Source organism: Callionymus lyra, chromosome 17 (genome assembly GCF_982586985.1).
Source record: "Callionymus lyra chromosome 17, fCalLyr1.hap1.1, whole genome shotgun sequence".
NCBI classification, from domain to species: domain Eukaryota; kingdom Metazoa; phylum Chordata; class Actinopteri; order Syngnathiformes; family Callionymidae; genus Callionymus; species Callionymus lyra.
In genome coordinates, this window is record NC_141834.1 from 18,016,811 (window position 1) to 18,041,355 (window position 24,545).

The 24,545-nt window shown below is 38.1% G+C and overlaps 1 protein-coding gene across 1 annotated transcript in view; it reads right to left on the bottom strand.

The window, feature by feature from the left end:
- The window catches only part of cdkal1 (CDK5 regulatory subunit associated protein 1-like 1), a 289,248-nt gene that overhangs the window by 238,984 nt on the left and 25,719 nt on the right, over positions 1–24,545 (bottom strand). The window contains exon 4 of the mRNA XM_087779017.1: positions 11,660–11,744. Within this exon, the coding sequence (XP_087635143.1) occupies positions 11,660–11,744 (85 nt within the window). The remainder of the gene's footprint in view (positions 1–11,659; positions 11,745–24,545) is intronic.

Consider the following 24,545-nt stretch of genomic DNA (forward strand, 5'->3'; position numbering starts at 1 on the left):
TTGGCCCACAGGCTTTTTTTCTTTTTACCTTCTGTCGTAAACATGTATGGTTTAAATCTGTAGTAAATTTAACATTAATATTTGTTTTACTATTCTGAATTATGTACGTTTAATTTAACCACTTTGCCTCCTATTATTATACTTGTATGCGTTCTGTGGGGATTTTGTGTTCCGATGAACCGACCCCTCCCCAGCCTCGTACGTGGTGATGGAATGAAGGACAGACACATGGATGAGTTTAAGAAAAATGCTCCTTTAGTGAATTATGCAAAAGTCAGAGACAAATGGTGCACAAGTGCACAAATGCCCCTAAAAGCAACACTAATAGACTCAGGGACTCATTCATTCCTTGTGCTATTAGATTGTATAATTCTAAATTTGGGGTGAAAGTATGATGTATTCTATTGTATTTTAATCTTTGTATCCTTCTTCTTTGAGTAATTTTATTTTGATAGATGTTCTTTATACTTGCACTTAGTTTTTTTGTTTGCACTTTGTTCTTGTTGTTTTTATGAAACTTGCTGTAAACTGGAACCAAATTTACTGAAGGAGATCAAAAATAAAGTCCATCTATAATCTAATCTTATATTTTTAAGCATTGTTCTGATTACTTGTCAAGCAATTCAAGTTTTTTTATAGTGGTAAAATAACAATAAAACTGTATATTTGTTAAACTATATGTTGTTTTATAACTTGGTAAATGCCAAACAAAACTAACATTTTTAAAGTACAGTATATTTCATAAATTACTTTATATTTTTCTTGATGTTCTTCAATCCTGGCTGTAATTCTGCTAGGATGTTCCAAATTGTCCTAATACTTCTTAATTGCAATCATATATCAAAAATGGAAATTTGTCAAAACGTGTAAAAATGTCAGTTTTTTTTAAGTTTCCTTCTCCACAAATGGAAATAATTTATTGATCTGTTTTCAGAATTAAAAAAGGCTTTGTTTTTATCAATATCGATGCGTCACAGACCAGTTTGGACTGAACCGCTTCACAATCCACCGTAACTCATGGAGGACTCGTTTAATTACGATACAGGACGTCGAGGTGACAAGAATCTCTTCCAGACATCCGTAAGATTTTTTTTCCTCCTAAGTCTTGTCAGGAATCGCGTGACGACTTCATCAACCTCCCGCCGAGGGATTTAAGGGTGGCCTCTTTCTTAACCGACACAACCGGCTTCTCCTCAGACGGGACGGAGAAGGACTTACGCTCCGACTGGTAATCCGGTCGTATCATGGGGGGCTAATGCACACAATATGCTATCAGCCCCTTCAGCCCCAAACACATTAGACAGGATTTCCTGAATAAAACAGTCAACACGTCTGAGACGGATCTGAACGACACCGGAACTGGGACCTGAGTTTTAAGGATGGAATAATAGTCGTTCCATCTCTCAGCACTCAGGTATAGATGATTAAAAAAAAAAAAAAAACGTCCCATTTCTGCTCTTATCAAACTCGTATTTCAAGATGAAATGACCCACATTATCATTTCAATAAGAGTCCTTCAATACGGATAAGAGATTCCATAATGCTCTCAAGCTAAACTCCACACACACACACACAAAAAAAATCCAACTCCACCCGGGTTAGAGGTCCCCCCTTTATCTACAGTGCTATATTAATGTGGGTTCTTATGGCTTAAATCCACAATCGAGAATCAGCAAAAAAAAAAAAAAGAAAAGGGACTGGAGCTCAGTGGGGTATCGCAGAAGCCCGACCGTCTGAACAGATGAAAGGCTGTTTGTGACTGTAGTAAAGACCGTATGAGACGAGCAACAATGTGACAGAGCACGATTATGCAGGCATTTATTCATGGCACTTTTTTAGCCACAGTCGAAGACTGACGGAGGGAAAATGAAAGTTCTCTTCAACGAGCTTTCAAGTAAAAAAAAACAAAAAAACAAGGATTTAATTGACTCCTTTCTATCGAGCAATCTACAGATTCTTAGAAAGTGTACGTCGGTTCGAGGTCAAGGAGAGGTTTTTTGGCCAACTTTAGCCAAAGAATGAAGGAGCGTGAGAAGAAAAGAAAATGTTGACTTTTGTAAGAGAGGAGGGTGGAGAACAAGTCATAATACACTTCCTCTCTGGGGTGTTTTTTCGTCAAGATTTGGTAGCGAACCAAAGTCAACCACTTTTTCCACTTTGCAACAACTTTTCAAACATGTTTTGTGTGTGTAGCCATTAGATCCATCCTTCTAAAAATCCATGATCTCAAGAGCAAGACGGCAAAATTATCGGGTACTAACTTATCTGTGATTGACAGGAACCTGGAAATAGAACATGAAATGCCTAAAAGCATACAGTAACTCTGTGCAGTACAGTAAGTCATGGCCGATGAAAAATTGGATTTTTCGTTTTTGTCATCATCTGGAAAACCATGGAAAATGTCTTTATATCAGCTCTTAAACGAAGCAAATTTGAGCTTTTAAGTCATTTCCACCGGATTCGTCCAAACCGCTTTAAGACCTTCATACGAACAAGACAACCGAGGATAAAACAGGTACGAGAAGAATCAATCAAAACCACTGGAAGACTCATTTTTTTTGGAAACCTGAACTCAGCTTTTTACTCTCTAAAGACCCGTCCTCCCGTCTGCCCCTCGTCCTCCTACTTCCCCCCCACCCCACCCTCCCTAAATATCCGTGAGTCTCCGTGCACCCCAAAATGTAGGCTAATGCCCTGCAGATCTGACAGATTTAATGCCAATCCCTGGGTTGCACCAGAACCAGCCGCTGGCAGGGAGCTCTGTGTGTGTGTGTGTGTGTGTGTGTGTGTGTGTATATGTGTGTGTGTGTGTGTCCAGTCAACTACAAATCCATGCCTGGTCGTCTTCGGGAGTCGGCGAACATGGCCGTAAAACAACTGCCCTGAGTAAACAACTCTAAAGGTCACTGGACATTTTCCAGATTGTTTCTACTTCTGCCATCATGTCTGAAATATAAAAAAACATTCCTGGCCTTAATGTCACTCACTTTGTGTGTCAATTCATTTAAAGGAACAAACTGTGAGGCCAGAAAATAAACGGCTGGAAGCGTCACCTTCTGACCGATCCTCGGAAGAAGGACTAATATGTATTTATGTGCCGGTGCTGGAGTCGTGTGGCCCGAGGTTTTTGAGGTCGGTCTTCGATCCATTATTAATGGGCCGGCTCAGGTTTTGTCATTTAAAAGATCTGTCAACTGACAGATTGCAGGCTCAGCTTCCACTTGCGTTCTGGCCTTTTTTTTTTTCTTTTTTTGGGGGGGGAAACCGGACGTCGATGGTTTCCGACAGAGGTTGAGAAATTACGGTCGTGAGGAATCGCATGTAAATCTGGCTCAGGGTGCGTTTTTTTTTTTTTTACCTCGTAGATTTCACTTGCAAAGCGTGACCTTTCCCGCCTGCGTCGGAAACCTTTTCCCCCCGAAAAAATCAATGACGCGAAATCACTTGGCGACGTCTCGCTAATAAACAGATGCCGTGCATTTTTTAAAAAACTTCCGCGGAGAAGGAGGCGTTCATCGGATTCATTAATCCGAGCGGCGAGAAAATGAATTTACACAATTTATTAATTAAACATGCGACGACACAACAAGCTCGCGCTCGTAAATCAAGACGCTCGTTTGTTCAGAGACTGCAACTCAGGTTTTTTTTTACTCCGGTCCAGGTGTGTCAACTTTTTGCCATGTTGTCACTTTGAAAGCTGCAAACACAACACTTGCATGGGAAGCATTGTTACTTAAAGGTTGAGGTCATTTTTAAAAACTATTTTTCATACCAGTGACCTTAGCAACGAGCTAAGCTAGCAAGTACCGTGTAAACAGCTCTTTAGGGTTTGAGGGTCATTTCAAAACTGTTTTTTATAGCGTTAGCAACAGGCTAAGCTAAAAAGTATATCTCAACTTAACAAAAGTTTAAATACCAACAAAACTGTATCATGTTTTTCTATTTAATTTGTAAAAGGCGAAACAAATAATGTCAACTTTTATGTGAACATTTATTGTTACTTTAGGTTTGAGATCATCAACAGTTTTTCATACTATTAGTAATGAGCTAAGCTAGCAAGTATACCTCAACTTAACATTTGAAAAATTAATAAAACTTTAAATACTAGTTTCTATTCGATATGCAAAAGTACAAACAAATCATATCAAATGTGACCATTTATTTACGTTAGTAATGAGCTAAGCTAGCGAGTATAGCTCCACTTAACAAAAGCTGAAAAACTAACAAAACTTAAAAAAAAAATACTTAAAAAGCAAAAAGAAAATATATCATGTGAAATTTTAAGAAAATATTTATTATTTCCTTAAGTTTGAGGTCATTTTAAATCAGTTTTTATAGCATTAGCGACAAGCTAAGCCAAAAAGTTTACCTAAACTTAACAAAAGTTTAAAAACTAACAAAACGTTTTTTTTTTCTATTTAATATGTAAAAGAGCAATAAAATAATGTCAACTTTTTATGTGGACATTTATTGTTACATTAATTTAAGGTAATTTAAAAACAGTTTTTCATATTATTAGTAAGCTAGCGAGTATAGCTCCACTGAACAAAAGTTTAAAAAAATTAACAAAACTTTTGTGTTTTTAATATTAACAAAATATTTATTCTTTCCTAAAGTTTGAGGTTATTTTATATCAGTTTGTCATATCGTTAGCGACAAGCTAAGCTAGCGAGTATAGGTCCACTTTAGGAAACTAACAAAACTGATAATAAGGATGGATTGAGCCTCAGAGGATGAAAATACAATATTGCAATCATACTTGCCGTTACAGACATTTGGTTAAATATACTTTATTTCCTTCAGCCTGTACATGGTTTAAAGATTTCCACCCCTTTGGGTGGTTGAGTTTAACATCCCTGATCGAACTCATGTGAAAACACTTGTTAAGACGCCAACACGGGCCAGTGCTAGCTAGAGGCCATACTTCTTATGCACGACAACACACAACTTTCGTAAACACACAAAGACCCACACACTTATTCCAGGAGTTCATTCGGTGAGCTGCGTCTCCCTTTTCAATTAACATTAATGATTTTTCTTTCTTTACGCCCGGCTCATGAATATTCAAAATGTATTAAAATAAATGTAAATATAATGTGGGAATTGGCGCATTTTTGAAAAACGAGTGTGTATCCGGGCGTTTGTTTTCCATCGGTTCGGCAAACATCCCCGTTGATCAAACACATGACTCCAGACAGCACAGTGAAATAAACGAAACACACACAGTTGAAGTTTAATTACATGCTGTTGAGCAACCGTTTCTTTAATGCGTCCCACGTCTCATGCATGTCAAAGGTCGCCGACACCGAATTACTCTGTACATTCGCGCATTTTTTAATCCAACACACACCAAAATATCCATACTAATTGACTTTTGAGTGGTGGAGCGCCGCTCTATTAGCATGGCGAGCGTCAGCGAGAGCTGCTGACGGGCGGACGAGAGAACACCAGGGCAGATTCTGACATTTGGGTTATTCAAAAAAAAAAAGAAGAGCTGGAAGGATTCCCAACTCCCACATATGTGGATCCACTGCTGCATGAAGGATGATCCCAGACAGAGGATTTGTTTTAGCATCCACAGGAATACATTAGTGGATCAACAGAGGGAGCCTATATACAGTACACTGGGTTTTTACACTAATGATTTTTAAAAAAAAAGGAAACTTTTAAAAAGAGTTACTGAGGATAGATTTGGTCTTTCTTAGGTTTTGTGTCTCATTTGACTTTTCAACGTCTCACTCATTTTGACAACGACATTTAAAAAAAAAAAAACTTGAAGCCACTATTGGTTAGGGAAGGGTATTGCATTCAATTTTTTTATCCGTATGTTTGTTTGTGTATATTTCTAAAACAAAAGAAAATCTGATTTTCGTACAAATTTTCTTTACGTTTAATGCAATTTTTTTTTAGTTTTTCCTGCTTTTTTTTTTAGTTTTTACATGCAAATATTTGCTTTGTTTTCAGTGCTTGGGATGCGTTTCTCGTGCTAATCATTTTTTCTGTTTTTTTCGTGCCAATCATTTTTTCAGGTTTTTATGCTTAATTTTCTTTCTAGGACGAGAGCATACAGTGACTCCAGCAGCGTTTAAAGCAGATTTTTGGGCATATTTTGGTTTAAAAACAATTGAATGCAGTTACGACTTCGTCAAGAGTCATGTGGTCTGTAAATTTTGCAACAACAGTGTCAGTACTTGGTCAGCACTACAAAGATCCCTGAGATGACTGAGGATGAGAAGATACAGTTGACTCCTCAAGCAGCATTTAAAGCTGATTTTTGGAAATATTTTGGTTTGAAAACAAAGGAAATCAGTTACGACTTCGTCAAGAGTCATGTGGAGTCAAGTACTCGACAATACTACACATATATCCTTGTTACTACACTATCACAACACCAGAGTCAAGAACTGGACAATACTACACATATATACTTGTTACTACACTATCACAACACCAGAGTCAAGTACTGGACAATACTACACACATATCCTTGTTACTACAGTATCACAACACCAGAGTCAAGTACTCCACAATACTACACATGTATCCTTGTTACTACACTATCACAAAACCAGAGTCAAGTACTCGACAATACTACACATATATCCTTGTTACTACACTATCACAACACCAGAGTCAAGTACTGGACAATACTACACATGTATCCTTGTTACTACACTATCACAAAACCAGAGTCAAGTACTCGACAATACTACACATATATCCTTGTTACTACACTATCACAACACCAGAGTCAAGAACTGGACAATACTACACATGTATCCTTGTTACTACACTATCACAAAACCAGAGTCAAGTACTCGACAATACTACACATATATCCTTGTTAATACAGTATCACAATATACCGCAATATAAATTGCGATATATTTAAATGACCCAGAAACAAACAAAAGTTGTAAAGTACTTGAAATCACCAGATAAATGTGCAACAACAAACTCACTCGTCAAGTATTCCCTTCACGTCAAACGTATACTTTGTACACACTTGATATTCAGGCTCAGAGCAGCTGCTCCACACACACACACACACACACACACAAACTAACTTCTTATCCCACACACTTGGCAAGAAACACCGGCGAGCCCCGGTTCTCCTGAAGTAATAAACTGTCTTTCCACGGTGTCGCTCCGACCCGACGTGGATCTGCGAGAAGAAAGATTCCCTCGTCTCTATTAAAACCATCAACACATCAACACGTTTACAAGGACGCGGCGGCGAAGTACGGCGGCGGCAAAACGCTCCACATGTTAAGAGCGGCGTGGGAGAGTACGTGCGACACACAAACACGGAGAGGGTGACACACAAATATGGAGAGGGTGATACACAACAAGCAAGAGGGTTGAAGGAAACTACCTGACTTCACACCCGTCTGTGTCAAACACTGTTGCTCTGCAGGGATGTTGTGTTTCACTCGTGTGAAGAGCCTTTTATCGGAAAATAGAATATTATTTTATTTTAAAAAAAGCATTTTATTGTATTGTATATTCTGTTACAGTTCAAGGACATGTTTGAATGGGGAACAAATGTTTATATGTATATTGTAAGAACTCACTTTCTTGTCCCTACTGCGCTACTGCTGGTGTCACGTTGAGACAGTTGCTATAAATTATACTTAAAATGATAAAAACAGAAACAGATTCTAGGTTTGATTGTTGAGTAAACTTGACTGGAACCAGCGTCTTGACGCGTCAATGGTCAGAAGAGTCCATGTGTGTGTCCATCTGTCTTTGTGTGAGTCTATGTGAGTCCATGTGTGTGTGTCCAAGTGTCTTTGTGTGAGTCCATGTGTGTGTGTCCAAGTGTCTTTGTGTAAGTCCATGTGTGTGTGTCCATGTGTCTTTGTGTGAGTCCATGTGTGAGTCCATGTGTGAGTCCATGTGTGTGTGTCCATGTGTGAGTCCATGTGTGTGTGTCCAAGTGTCTTTGTGTGAGTCCATGTGCGAGTCCATGTGTGAGTCCATGTGTGTGTGTCCAAGTGTCTTTGTGTGAGTCCATGTGTGAGTCCATGTGTGTGTCCAAGTGTCCTTGTGTGAGTCCATGTGTGAGTCCATGTGTGTGTACATGTGTGTGTCCATGTGTGTGTCTTTGTGTGCGTCCATGTGTCTTTGTGTGAGTCCATGTGTCTTTGTGAGTCCATGTGTGTGTCCAAGTGTCGTTGTGTGAGTCCATGTGTCTTTGTGTGAGTCCATGTGTGAGTCCATGTGTGTGTCCATGTGTCTTTGTGTGAGTCCATGTGTGACTCCATCTGTGTGTGTCCAAGTGTCTTTGTGTGAGTCCATGTGTCTTTGTGTGAGTCCATGTGTGAGTCCATGTGTGTTTCCATGTGTGTGTCCATGTGTGTGTCCATGTGTGTCCATGTGTGCGTTCATGTGTCTTTGTGTGAGTCCATGTGTGTGTCCATGTGTGTGTCCATGTGTGTGTCCAAGTGTCTTTGTGTGAGTCCATGTGTGAGTCCATGTGTGAGTCCATGTTTGTGTCCAAGTGTCTTTGTGTGAGTCCATGTGTGAGTCCATGTGTGTGTGTGTCCGTGTGTGTGAGTCCGTGTGTGTGAGTCCGTTTGTGTGTGTCCGTGTGTCCATGTGTGAGTCCATGTGTGTGTGTGTGAGTCCGTTTGTGTGAGTTTGTTTGTGTCTGTCCATGTGTCTGTCCATGTGTCTTTGTGTGAGTGCATGTGTGAGTGCATGTGTGTGTCCATGTGTTTAAGTTCATGTGTGTGTGTCCATGTGTGTGTCCATGTGTGTGTCCATGAGGGTTCAGTGATAACGGTCAGTGTGCGACCAAGCGAGTGTCGTTTACTTATTCCTTCTTCTCCGTGAGTCACGTTCACATCCACCAGGGCGAAGAAGAAAGTGCGACTAAGAGGGCGTTTTGATTTTCTGATCGTCTACCCCTTCATTTTACCTCAATCACTCGCTGAACACCATGAAAGGAAAGAAAAACTTCTCCTTCCTCCATCTGTGTCTGTGAATAGACATTAATTACATTAGCATCGCAGCTGCATCGATGAAGGGAGAGAAGGAGGAAGAGAAGAAGAAAAAAAAAGAAAAAAAAGTGCTCCATTATTTTGTTCAGTTTGTGAAAGAATGTATTTGCATAAAATTTGACAGGCCAGACTGAAAAAAAAAAAGGCGGGCGTACAAAACAATCTGAAGGCGGAAGATTTCGAGGTTTTGATTCGTGATTTGACTGAACTGTTGGTCAGGTTTGTGTGCGACCGTCAATCTGACCCCTGCAGGCTTCCGTACTTTTCATAAGCCAACAGTGAACATTAACGCTCTTTTTCAGCAGCATTTTGGAAGCCAGTGGAAGAAAGAACACAGTCAATAAAGTAATATTTGTTATCACAATAGTACATGGATATTTAACAGCAATGAATACATCGTTTTTTTTAGTTTAAGTTTTTTTTTTTTTTTAATCATTTTTTTATGGTCTACAGTAAAGACTACAGTTAAGAAAATGTGTTTAAATACATGTTAATTTACAATTCATATGTAAATATTCACGTCATTTGTTGCAATGACACTTCCAGCAGGTAGATGGCAGCGGTCATCGTCAACCCATGAGCTATAGGAACAATTAAAGCCCCACAAGATCCCGGTGCGGACTGAGGACGAGAGGATACAGTCGACTCCTCCAGCAGCGTTTAAAGCTGATGTATGGACATATTATGGTTTGAAAACAAATGAAAGCAGTTACGACTTCGTCAAGAGTCATGTGGTCTGTAAATTCTGCAACACCAGAGTCAAGTACTTGGTCAGCACTACAAAGATCCCCAAGATGACTGAGGACGAGAGGATACAGTCGACTCCTCAAGCAGCATTTAAAGCTAATGTTTGGACATATTTTGGTTTGAAAACAAATGAAAGCAGTTACTATTTCGTCAAGAGTCATGTGGTCTGTAAATACTACAACACCAGAGTCAAATACTCTACAATACTACAAATATATACTTGTTACTACGCTATCACAACACCAGAGTCGTGTACTGGACAATACTACAAATATATACTTGTTACTACACTATCACAACACCAGAGACAAGTACTCGACAATACTACACATGTATCCTTGTTACTACACTATCACAAAACCAGAGTCAAGTACTCGACAATACTACACATAGATACTTGTTACTACACTATCACAACACCAGAGTCGTGTACTGGACAATACTACAAATATATACTTGTTACTACACTATCACAACACCAGAGACAAGTACTCGACAATACTACACATAGATACTTGTTACTACACTATCACAACACCAGAGTCGAGTACTCGACAAAACTACAAATATATACTTGTTACTACAGTATCACAACACCAGAGTCAAGTACTCAACAATACTACACATGTATCCTTGTTACTACAGTTTCACAATATACCGCAATATAACTTGCAATATATCTATCATTATCCAAGTATTTTGATACTTTATTCTTGCTAAAACAAACCCCTATTATTAACATATCAAAATGTAAAATAAGTAACAAAAATCGTGCTCTCCACGTCTTAAAGCTCAAACATACTTGCTTTCACCGAATTCTATTTTAAGCTCCTAACACATTATTTTGAAGGTTTAAGACCCTTTTGATTGGAAGATTACAAACACAACTTTCTTCTTTATTACCAAACAATGATTACGGCTTTTTATTATAAATCCAACTCATTTGGAAAAATCAAAAAACAAGTGAGATAGATATATACGAAATATACAGAATGAGCAGCAGGTATTTGTCAATGAGGAACACAGAAGGATTTCTCTTCTGTTTGAGACTAAAAACATGTTTCTAAACAGAAAGAAAGTTGAGAGAGCAGCTTGAAAGTACTTCTCAGGGCAGCGTTGTTTTGACCTCAAAAATAAAAAAATAAAAAAACTCCATCAGGCTCTTTTTCTCTCGTAACGACGACTGCATCGGCAGGTGTGTGTGTGTGTGTGTGTGTGTGTGTCGGAGACGAAGGGAATTAATCAAAATGCAAAACAGTTTAATTTCTCTATGCTTATGCAAATTCCGCCTGTATATTTGCACTAATGTGTGTGTGTGTGTGTGTGAGTGTGTGTGTGATTTTGTGAATAGTGAGCCTGAACTGTGAGTGGGCGCCTCGGAGAAAATACTAAAAAAAAAAACTAAAAAAAAACCCACAGATTTTCTACAAATATGTTAATGTTATCAGGTGCACTTCTCTCTGCAACATTAATATTATTATCTTTATTAAACGTGACACTGTGTTTTAGTAGTTTGGAGCTGAACATTTGTATATTTCATTTTAGAATTATAGTAGCTGACAACTTGAAAAAAAAATCTATTTGCAAAAATTAATTATTAACAAACAAAATCCTGATGTTAGAACCTTAAAACAAAGCTTTGAAAATGTACTCAATGCATCAGATCCAAGATTGAAGATAGATTTCTAACCAAGTCGAAGCCATTATACGCACATAAGTGCGATCGGATGACACGACAATAAAAGCACTTATACTTCTTTTATATGAGCTCGTGTGCACATGACGCGTGGCTGTGAATAACAGGCTTTGAGTTCACACTAAATAGACGTGCTTATAAAAGGCTGAAAATATACATGGCTTCTGACGTTCATGCATTTAAAAAAAAAAAATGGTGTGTGTTTCAGTACTTGATTGAGTTCCTGAAGTGGTCTTCTGCAGGGTTCTTGACGGTGCAGCTGTTGAGCAGCCAGAGATCTGCTTCTGCCGGGTCATCTGCAGACAGACGTCACATTTGTTAACGTCCAGAATCATCTCACGAGTCGACATGGATTAAAAATGCAATTGCAAGGATCAAAACTGTTAGTTTTTTGAGAAACAGAACGAATGTTTGAATGTATTGTTAATATTATTGCATTTGTATGCAGCACACGTATAATTGTAACTCCTGGTTGTTACAAAGACACCGTCTCTCTAAGTGACTTCATGGAAAGCATATGTACATAACGTAAAAACATTTGCAGGAGCCAAGGTCTGAAGTAGGCATGTTTAAACACGATTTGATTAAATAGTTCTATTGAGGTCTTCAAAGACCATTGATTACTACTGTCTGAAATGCGTAACATATAAATCGATACACTTAAATGTCGGAAATTTCTTTGCTTGATAGTTTACCCAATACTCAACAGTACTGTACTGACTTTAAAGTAGTAATAATATATTTTTAAACCTTCAGCTGCTACATTGGAGCCATCAATGAGATGCTGGTGATGACTGTGGATGAGAGGATACATATTATATATATATTTTTTGGTTGATGCTTTATCAATATTCAAAGAGTTTGTTCATTTTTGTGTTGTAATTAAAGTTCCAGCCTCTATATGGCAGCAGTCATTACGTCCTTTGGAGATAAAACAAACAATGAAATCCTGGCTATGACTGAGGACGAGAGGATACAGTGACTCCAGCAGCTTATAAAGCTTTTGGTTTGAAAACAAATGAAAGCAGTTACGACTTTGTCAAGAGTCATGTGGTCTGTAAATTTTGCAACACCAGACTGAGGACGAGAGGATACACTGACTCCAGGAGCATTTGAAGCTGATGTTTGGACATATTTTAAAACAAATGAAAGCAGTTACGACTTCGTCAAGAGTCATGTGGTCTATAAATACTACAACACCAGAGTCAAGTACTGGACAACACTACACATATATACTTGTTACGACAATATCACAATATATTGTATGGTTGTCCTTAATTATGATACTTTCTTTCTTGCCAATGCACACCCTAGTCTGAAAGGTGTATTTATTGGAAAAAACAACCAGATTTTCAGTTAGGTTTAAAAAAAATTAACCTGATAACTAAAGAAAGTTTGTAAAATATGAACCATATACAGAAAAAAATACTCCATAGCTCCTTCTTATTCAGCATTATGTATTTTTCATGCACATTTTTGTTATTTTCAACCGATTATCGCATTATATTTAACGGTTCTTAAAGTCGATATGTGAAAATAATGTAAACGTTATACATCACTAATACTATTATGTAAGAAATTAAAGAATTAAATGTTTACTTGTTAGCTCAGCGAGTCAAAGACTACAAACATTGTAAATACATAACACATACATATATATATCGTGAGGATTAAGAGTATTTGGTTTTTCCACAGGAGTCGTCTCCTCTTTTTTAAAAGACACAAAAAAATAGGTATCTAATTAAGTCTAGTGGTTTCTTAAACCTGTATCTCCACCTGATCTGAACCCAACCACAAACCTAGAGTCGACTATAACTGCAGGTACGAGTTCAGAACAAACGTTTGGCTAAAACCGTTTGTTTCATCAGGTGATGTTGAAGTTAAGGGATCGAGACTTTCGGAAATGTTGGCCGTGTCCAAGACTCACTTCCCATCAATCTCAAAACGCTCGTCACACCTCAGAGGTCAGCGGGACTCTGCTGGTTATGATATAAAATACAAGCATGTCAGAACTCATTCATGCACAGTCACAGGGGTGTGATATTAAGCTTGTGGCTTAAGATTCTGGTGGCAGGCTTTGCTTGGCAGTGCCAGCACAACCGTCACACACACACACACACACACACACACTAACACTAACACACACACACACACTCTGGGGATCTGGGGAGGTGGTGGGACGCAATGAGCCTGCTCCTTTATGCCACATTGAACCAAATATTTCACTTAGAATCCACTTTCCTGCTGCAGTCAAGCAAACACGAGCACACACACACACACACGTACACACACCTCCACACAGACACACACGCACACACACACACAGAACTGCAACTGTAATTAGCCAATTTTAAAGGCTCGTAAAGTTATCTTGTGTCTTCAAGGAGAAGCACAGTTACACAACAACCAATAAAAAATACATGGCGGTGAAAGCATTACGTTGCTGATGAATAACCCGAGGATAAAATTACAAATCAAACACAATCGAGTCTTGTTTAGATGATAAAAGTCATTGATTGTTGTGTTAACATATTGTGTTTTTCAATGAGTTGAAGACGAGAGAGGCACACATTATTCTTTCATAAAACAACACAACAGCTTTTCTAGGGTGTAAGAAAATCTTGATACACTGATTTCTTATGATACATTATATATATATATATATATATTCCACTGCTAGATAGATAGATGGATATTTATTTTATTTATAGTTAACATGCACATATTTACGTCGTATAAATCGTAGAGGTCGTAAAAGTAATTCGCAGCTAAAGGAACAATGAAATCCTGCAGATCCTGTCAATGACTGAGGACAAGAGGATACAGTCTACACTTTTAAAGCCAAAGTCTGGACATATTTTGCTTTCAAAACAACTGAAAGCAGTTATGACTTCATCAAGAGTCATGTGGTCTGTACATAAATACCAAATATATATTGTTCCTACAATAATATCAAAATAACACAATATATTCTATAGTTGCCCCTGTATCCTGATACATATCGTGTGGCCAGATTAGTTCCAATACAATACAAAAAACAAACAAATGAAAGGATTTGAATTAATTATTTTGCTGATCAATAACTGAAGGATGATATTATATTAAACACAAGTGGATCAAGTGTCCATAAAAGAATGAACGATTGTGTTTGCCAAACGTTAAAGATGACTGAAACGCACAATATTATTTTATAAAAACAACACGGCATGTTTCCAAACACTGTGGGTACGGACACCGTTTTTTTGGACGGAGGTTTGCACAAATTAAAAAAAAAAACACAAAAGAGAGATTTCTCCAGTATCAGTCTAGACACACACACACAAACACACACACATATAGCCAGAAGTAGGAGGTCTCAGCTGTGTGTTTGCCGTCTCCTCCGTGTCTCCAGGGAGTTTCTCTAAACCAACAATAACAAGCTTTCCATCAATGCTACACACAAACGCCGCGAAGACGGATACAAACATCTGCAAAGGACACACTTTGTGCAACATCAGCAACATCTGACCAGACGAAAGCGCCGCCGGAGGTTTATTCAAGCACAATGTAGAAAAAAAAAAAATCATAAACAAAAGAGGTTTGTGTCGAGTGTTGAACAACATTACTTAGATCCATGAACTCTGTCGGTTGTGAGTTTTATGGAGCGGATCGGGTTTGAGAATCCAGATGAGGAGGATGAAGAAGATATAAAAAAAAAAAGGCCACATCACTACGACTCTGTAGATGCGAGTGCGACACTCATTCTTCACCAGTAGCCGAGAGGTCGGCGAGGTCAGAGTGGATGACGGGAGAGGTTTGTCTCAAAGGCTTTCCTGGCGCCGTTCTGCCACAAAGACTTTAGGACGCCGGGGCACCGAGGGCTGACGGTGAGGAGCCCCGGGGCTCGGTTCGAGATCCTGCTCGTACACGGACCGACGAGAGGCCTCGGTTGAGTCCGAGCCAGCTAATGTTTTAACCAACGATGAACCGGTCATAACTGTGAGGTTGAAGCAGCTGGACGTTTTCATTTAATTAAGATGAAACTGAAAAAAAAAGTAGGTTTCTGATTGAAGCGTAAATGAGGTCATGGGATTGAAGCAAAGGTTTATTGTTCAAGATCGTAACACTGAAACAAAAACTATATTTTTTTCTAAATAAAATGAGGGGAAACATATTCAAGACACACATTTGTTCCGCACAACAGCCAAGACCATCAGTCTGCAGGCCTGACCTCACCACCAAAATATCTAGACCTGGATAAAATGCGCCCCATTCAGTGGGGGTCTTGGAAAAATGTTAAAATATATAACCAGTCCAGAAGTTAATATTTCAGAATCACAAATTTGATACATCAGAAGTATTTATAAGAATCAGAAAACTTTTATTGCCAGTGATGGGATATTTTTTGAGGTGTCAGTAGAGAATAAAATAACAAACAAAACCAGCAACAGCAAACGAGAACCAGGGCAGCGTTAATTATAATCTTTAGGTATTAATTAAATGTCTTATTCAAAAGCTCAATTAATCCTAGTAGTAAAACTTGACTTTCATGTGTTATTTTATATTTACGCCAATAGACTTGTATGAAATGGGGTGTAACATTTAACTCAATACAATTAAATGTCTAAATTTGTTTTTGCTAGATATACTCAACAGTACTATACTGATTTTAAAATAATACTTTCTTTTTGAACAGATAAAGTGACTCCAGCAGCTTTTAAAGCTGATGTTTAGGCATAGTTTGGTTTTAAAACAAATTAAAGCAGTTACGACTTCATCAAGAAAAAGTCTGTAAATTCTGCAACACCAGAGTCAAGTACTGGACAATACTACACATATATCCTTGTTACTACAGTATCACAACACCAGAGTCGAGTACTTGACAATACTACAAACATATCCGTGTTACTACAGTATCACAAAACCAGAATCAAGTACTGGACAATACTACACATATATCCTTGTTACTACAGTATCACAAAACCAGAGTCAAGTACTTGACAATACTACAAACATATCCGTGTTACTACAGTATCACAACACCAGAGTCGAGTACTTGACAATACTACACATATATCCTCGTTACTACAGTATCACAACACCAGAGTCGAGTACTTGACAATACTACACATATATCCTCGTTACTACAGTATCACAACACCAGAGTCGAGTACTTGACAATACTACACATATATCCTTGTTACTACAGTATCACAACACCAGAGTCAAGTACTTGACAATACTACACATATATCCTTGTTACTACAGTATCACAACACCAGAGTCGAGTACTTGACAATACTACACATATATCCTTGTTACTACAGTATCACAACACCAGAGTCAAGTACTCAACAATTCTACAAATATATCCTTGTTACTACACTATCACAACACCAGAGTCAAGTACTTGACAATACTACAAATATATCCGTGTTGCTACAGTATCACAACACCAGAGTCTAGTACTCAACAATACTACAGATATATCCTTGTTACTACGGCATCACAATACAACACAATGTATTTCTGTTTACCCTGTATCGTGAAATGTATCCTTCCTTTATTTTATCCTCAATAGTTACTCCTCATATACAACCTCAATTCAACATTAAAGTTGTTCTTATTGTTGTATATATTTTTTCTCTGATTATATAGTTGTTGTTTTTTTCATATAATCTGATGCTAATACATGGTGATCTAGAACCAACACCACGTTGACAAAATACTTATTATATTGACAGAGATATACAAGTGTTACTCCACTTCAGAATACATTAAACAAATACTTTTTACATAAGAACATTGGGGAAGTAACGGTGGAATCTGAACATTCTTAGATAATCTGTAATAAAACTGTTTGTTATCAGTGGATCCGTGTGGGAACCAGCCCCGGGTCACCTTGACTGACTCAGCACGTCTTCGCAGCGAGCAGATTTGCATGAGATTTGCATGGGAATGAAGCGACGGCCAATGCTCGCTGCGTGATTTGCTCCCAGTTTGCATTTTATGGCCACCGTGAACTCTGACGAGCAGTTTGAACAAAGAACACACAAACAAACTGTTGATCTTTTATCTCCTGACGAACGGAAGCCAAAGGGCGAGGGAGTGGACAGGTGTGGACAGGTGTGCTCGACGAAGATCATATGGAAATATCACAACATTAAACTTCATCACAGAGGAACTTAATTTGGGTCAAAACCATTTTTTACTTTCTCTTAAATGTCACGACTGTAAGATTTCATGGGGTGCTTCATAAAAACCCACTTCTTCTCCTTATCTCTGCCCAGGGGCGACTTGATAATTTGTCACACTGGTGGGAGACCCCTTTCCAGGAATAGGATTCCACAGATATATTACTTTCTAGCTGCGCACAAACACATATCTCAGTGAAAATAATGCTTCTCCGCCCGAATCCTGAAGATGAAGAAAAGCCTCAAAGTATTTCACTTATTCCAATGATGTATTTCGTTTGACCACTACAGCCGGGCCCCCAATATTAATTATTAGGCTGTGAGGGGAGGTGCAGCACATACATACATAGTGGACAAGTCTGTAAAATATTAAAGATTGAATCAATGTTCGCGGGTTATTGTGGTGGAAAATATGTTTAGGAGAAAGAGAAGTGTCGACCGAATCAAATAGGTCAACGCTTGGATATTGAAAAAATCCAAACACCTGAGGTCATTGTGCATTTCTGCTCGAGTAAACAAACACACAAGGTCATACATAACACATTTCCATCGACGTATACAGTAGATCGTCCAAAGCAACTCTGGAGTTAAGCTGTAAATACATGCAGTAAATGATATTAATTGAGGTTGTTTTTTTTTTAAAGCAGGCCATCTGAAGCGAAGCGGAATTATGTTAATACCCAAAATGATGTATTCCGTTGCTCATTTTGCCTTTTTTCTCCCCGATATACCCACAGGTGTGTAGCGCCCCGCGGAGAAACAGGGATGAGGCTCAGCTGCAGGGTCAGAAAGCAGGAAGCCGGCGAACAATAACAGGCAGAATGGGAATACAGTAATTTCCCCAAACTCCTTTGTTTTCATATACAGATGTGCCAGCTTATAAATAAACACTGGAAAATAAATCACCTCATTTTTTTTTCCATAAGAGCAGATCAAAAGTACTAATAAGATCATCTACAGTGACCCAAAAGAAAACAAAATATTATTTAAACATTGTATACAGTTTATATACAGTATATGAGTATGTACTGTATTTATTTATTAATTCATTCTCTATTAAGCTTGTTGTTCCATTATAGGAGTGGGAGGGGGGGCTGGAGTCTATCCCAGCTACATAGGGTGAGAGGCAGGGGACACCCTGGACAGGACACACTCATACCTATGGACAATTTCCCCAAAAGTTCCCAGTCAACCTTGTTTTTGTGTACCGTTGGAGGAAACCGGAGTAAACCACGCACACAGAAAGTTCACAAGTTGAGAAGCGAACCCACAACCTTCTTGGTTCCCAAAACCTTTCTTATATATATATATACGTTCATAATAAAAACAGTAAAAAAAAATGTATAAAGCTGGCATTTCACTTGTTTTTGTTAGTTTATACATTTATTTATTGAGTTTATTAGAGTCACAAGCAAATGTTACATCAGAGAAAATACAATCTTTCTAACTTCAGTAAAGAAGTTACATAAGCTTGTGACTCTTGAAACAATAAGACATTTTTTTCATGTCATGTTTACATAAAAATTATTGTAAACTAGTGGAACAAAAATCTATATAAAGATAAGCTTGAAGGAGAGCTCTTGCTGATTCAGCGTTATCTAAGGATTTATTTTTTACAGGAATCTTGTTTTTCATTCGAAGGTCGGTCCGTGAACATAACATTAAACATGCCTGAGAAGTTAAAACCCTAACAATCCTCTCTTCTACCTTAAAAAAACAAACATTTCTCCGAAGGGTATATTCATCAGCAGGCCGAGCCGAACAAGAACTCGTCACATGACGCCTCTGCTGCTCTGGGCCTCGGCTCCACAAACTATATTAGATCATAGCGTCGCTGCTGAAGGGAAATATTAAAATCAATTTCCTAAAGCTAAAAGTTGCAGTGTTTTTTTAATAAGTGCAAATGAGACGCTGAGCATGTCAGGTCTTTATATAATCGCAACAAAAAACAAATTCATACAAACGCAGGAGCAGCCTCGGGTGAGAGAGGAATGTGACGCATAGATTTTAACTCAAATGTAATTAAAGAAGTTGAATTAAAGCAGAATACATGATGCGGTGCAGATTAGATTTGAATAATCTTCACATTCATTTAGTGGAATTTAGACCTAAAAGGAATAATACAAAAAAACAAAAAACACATTATCAAGGTATTTATATTCTACTAGAGCTCTTGTGTCTGTAGAAGTAAGTAAGTAAGTAATTTTTATTTATATAGCGCTTTTCCAGACCAGGGTCACAAAGCGCTTAAACAATCAAGAACAATATTCAATAAAGTATATACTTTATGATCAAGATAATACTGAGAACAACACAGGAGTTACAGAAAATCAAGGAAAAGCCTGCATGAATAAAAACGTCTTAAGATTTTTTTTCTTGAAAGAGTCAGTACTTGATAAGTACTTGATATACTTTTTAGAGGCTTTAGTGGTAATGTTGCCCTCTTAAATAGTTAAACATGGTCAGGAGTCTGAGAGATTCTAGGCTAGCCTGAGTTATTAAATTATTAGTTTTCAGATGTTTGGTCAAAAAACTTGTTGCGATACAACTTCACTCAAGATAACAAAGTAGGTCTATGTGCTGTGGACGGGTCTAAAGTTAGTGGAATGTCAACATGGCAGAATTGTTCTTATTAGACTTTTAACTACAGATTTCGGCCAAAACATGTTACTTGAAGTAGACTAAAGAGCTGACCCTGAAAACCTTTTTTGTTGTTGTTGTTGAAACTGCACAACTACAGTAAAACTAATACTTAATCCAAAGGCTATTTGATGAAGATTCATTGGGAAATGACTATGTAATGGCACATTTTAAAGTACAACTATGAACCAAAAGTACCAGTAAAATACTTTCTAGAGCGGACTTGAGTAAAGTGTGGTCTGGGGGCCACATAGTCCTCATGTATATTCATAAATACATCATAAAACCCTAAAACTGATCAAGTACAAATGTTTGACAGTGAAGTTACTTGTTTTTTTTTTAAGTTTGTCCTTCTTTACACTTATGCTTCTTTAAAAGTATTTATTTTATTTTTTATGGTTAAATTACATTCGTAATACCCTTCAATGTTGTACTAAACAGTCTAATATGTGGGGCCCCTGTAAGTGACTCGCCCACCTATGATTCTAGCGTTTTTTGGACGATTCATGACTGAAAACCCACATGGTCTGTTTCATAAATGTATTCAAAACTACAGCCCGTGTAACGGAGACTTTTACACTCGTTTTAGTTTTTTTCACATGTATATTTAACGTCTTTCCTTTCTCCGGTCGTTTCAAAATTATCTCGAGGTAATTGGAAAATCAAACACCGGCCTCACGACTTTGTTGGAGTTGATTCTAAAGTGCACTGCGATGGTTTTTCCAGGCACTTCATGGAAGTTCAGGGAGTGCGGATATTTATGTAGGAAAGAGAGGTCTTGGCTCTAGGAACACCGTTAACTAGTCCCTCTGAAGATACAGTGTTTATATGCACGGACGTAACCCCGGGGGGTCCTCGTCTATCTACCATGGAACCCTCTCCATCCATGTTTGAAGCAGTTTTAACTAAACAATCCTTAAAAAAAAAACTCAAGCGAGGGGTAAAAAATTGAGACGTGTGGATGTCAGTGAGGAGGACACGGATCTGGTGTCGCCGACCCCCCCACCCCCCCCCTCCGGGGTCCCAGGCCCATGATCTACGAGGGGTTAAGGCACAAGTGTCTGGCTTGCGTATTGGTTCTGAGAGGGAGACGGAGGAGGCAGACATTAGACCCCCCGGGGGGTCAATATGACGCTCCTGGTGCTTTTTTACACACAGACCAACATCATGACCCACTTTCCCCACGTCCCGTCCCCGCACACTCAAATTCCCACATGCACACATGCACACATGCATGCTTGCGCAAACACATTTCTGTTGTCATTTTGAACCCCCCACACCCCCCCTTCATCCCTCCGTCCTCTTAACACACACACACAAGACAAGACGTGTTGACCTTGAGATGCGGTGCAGCGGTGGTTTATGGGAGTAAGCGGGCCGGGGCAAAGGGGTGGCTTTGGGGTGAATAGCTACACTTGACTGAGCTAACAAGGGCTGTCTGGCCGCGTTGGCCGTGAGGACAGCTGGATGCCAGGCTTGACTGGGAAGACAGGTAGACCGGAAGGCAGGGCGGGGCAGTGACCCAGTCGGTTGTCTTGAACATCACCATCATCCACACCCAAAAAAAAAAGAGACACGAGGGGAGGGGGGGGGGAACCCCTGGACTTTCTCGACAAATTATTCAAGACCATTTGTTATTATTGAAGGGGATGAAAAAAAAAGGGGTAAAGATGTCAGAGCAAAAACTAGATGTATTGGCAAGAATACATTTTAATGAAGTTTATTAATGTTATTACGCAGAAGGTACGATATCACAAAAGGGAGGCGACGATAAGACGTATTGCAATAATGTAGTAACGAGAATATATTTACAGTAGTATTGTCGAGTACTTGACTCTGGTGTTGTAGTATTTACAGACCACATGACTCTTGACGAAGTCGTAACTACTTTCATTTGTTTTCAAAACAAAATATGTCCAACATGAGCTTTAAAAGCTGCTGGAGTTACTGTATCCTCTCGTACTCAGTCATAGCTAACATCTTAAGGATTTTATAGTTACTTTTGCTGCAGAGGATGTAATAACCGCTGCCATCTAGCGGCCAGAAACTTTAATTAGATATTTGCATGTTATTTTTAATTGAAAAAAAAAAACAAAAAACATTTCAATTATTAGACTTTAACCAAACCTATTGGCCATGTCTTCAGGACGGTAACCTATGCTTTCCCAGTCGCTCTACGTTGCAACCCAGAATGCAACAGGAGGAAAGGGAGGCAAGATATGACGAAGGACTATAGAGAGGGAACTACAACCTCACCTGAGGAACCATCAAGAAAATGTCCGAATGACAGAAGAGGAAGAACTTTGTTAGTGCTCTATGGGCCAGTCAGAGCAATTACGTAATTAAGCGATATGATGAAAAATAAACTGTGATTTCAAAGGAAAAGAAAAATCAATATGTTATCATTAAAAATGGTTGCTATATTCAATGACGTCGATATTTTCCAGCCCCAGTGCAAACATCATGTTCCAGGCCCACCTTTAAAAGCTCCCGATGCAGACAAATATGCAGAGACAACATTCAGCTACAATTTATTAAATAAATGTGCAAATCGGAGAAAAAGAAGTGGTGGACGGAGGAAAGAAATAACGGAAAACCTTCTCGTGGGTCGACCGTGTAATGTATGCTTTTAATTACACGCTTCAGGGAGCGCGACGGCTACCTTTGCACGTCATGTGTCCGAGAGTCGGCTGTGCATGACCTTAGAAGTAAATGGGATGCATCCTAAATATCGAACACAACAAGAAGTATGAGGGGGGGGGGGGGCTGCCTGTTGCTGGTACGAAACCCTGCTTCCATAATTTAACATGATGGAAACAACTATAGAGCTTGACGAGTTAAAATGTTATATAAACCTAAAAATATATAAATCCTAACATTGAGAAAATACATTTTGGTAAACCCAAAATGTATTAGTTTAATACATTTTAAAACATTTGAATAAGTAGCTATAATAGAAGTAAGTAAGTAAGTAATTGTTATTTATATAGCGCTTTTCCAGACCAGGGTCACAAAGCGCTTAAACAATCAAAACAATATTCAATAAAGTATATACTTTAAAACATATATTGTCAATTTATTATATATTATATACAATAGGAAGGATTCATGTAAAAATACTGTACATTATTAGTGTAAACTCTTCCTGCCATTATAATTGTAAGATAAGTCAAGGAACATCCATCAACTGCGTTGTTTGCAGATGATGTGGTGATTTGTATTAGAGAGTTTAGGACACAACGCAATATCTGCCTTTAAATAGATTCGATAGAAGTTTATTGATCTGAATTGAAGTTGTTTTTCCAATTAGAACACAGCAATACAGACGATAATTCATAAAAATAAGAACAAGAACAAAGTTTCTATACAAAGAAAGTACAAAATGAAACTAAGTCTAAAGACAAATAACAAAAACGAAGGATACAAAGATTAACATAGAATGTCATGATACTTTCGCTCCACAAATAACTGACCATGAATGCATTATGTTTTTTCAATTGTATGTTTTTCAATTAAACATGAAATGATGAATAAAAAAGTGCCGGAAATGTTAAGGTCTATGTCTTTAAAACGAAAGGTAATCGACGATGAACATGAAATCTGCAATGAATCTTAATGAAAAGCTGCTAACAGTTGTGTAATTACCCCACTTAACACCATTTACCTTTCTTTTTTTCCCTCCATTCTTTCATTTAACAGACCAACACACATTTGTTTGACGGTGCTTGATTTTTTTGATTTTTTTTTGGGACAATTTTCCAGTCGATTCCACTGAACCTCGCACTCAGACAGGTGTAATTGGTCCGAATTTAAGTGGTGCTTGACCCACTTAAAGGCTCATAACATATTTAATGTTGATAGCATTAGCCATGCACGGGGTCACTTTGGAAAGGCTTTAAGAATGAGTTTTTTTTGTGTGTGTCACGAGTTGATTTGTGTAATTAATTCATTTTTTTGGTCGCGTTTTTTTTTTTTATGTCAAGTGTGATACATAAGAATACTCATATAGTCGTTGATGTGCTACTCATAGACGACTAGATTTTTGGTGTTTGTATAAATTAATTGACCAATATTTTTTAAAGGGGAAATTTCCTGGTTGTTTTTGCCATTTAAAACAGTTAAACACGGTTAGAAGTCCGAGTGATTCCACCCTAACCTAAATTAAGTATAATAAAAAAAATAAGAACCATGATTCAATAAGGGTTGACCAAGGTCAACCTTGTATTAACTGCCGATTTGTTAAATGTAGATATTAATCACAAGGATATATACCGCAAAAATAAA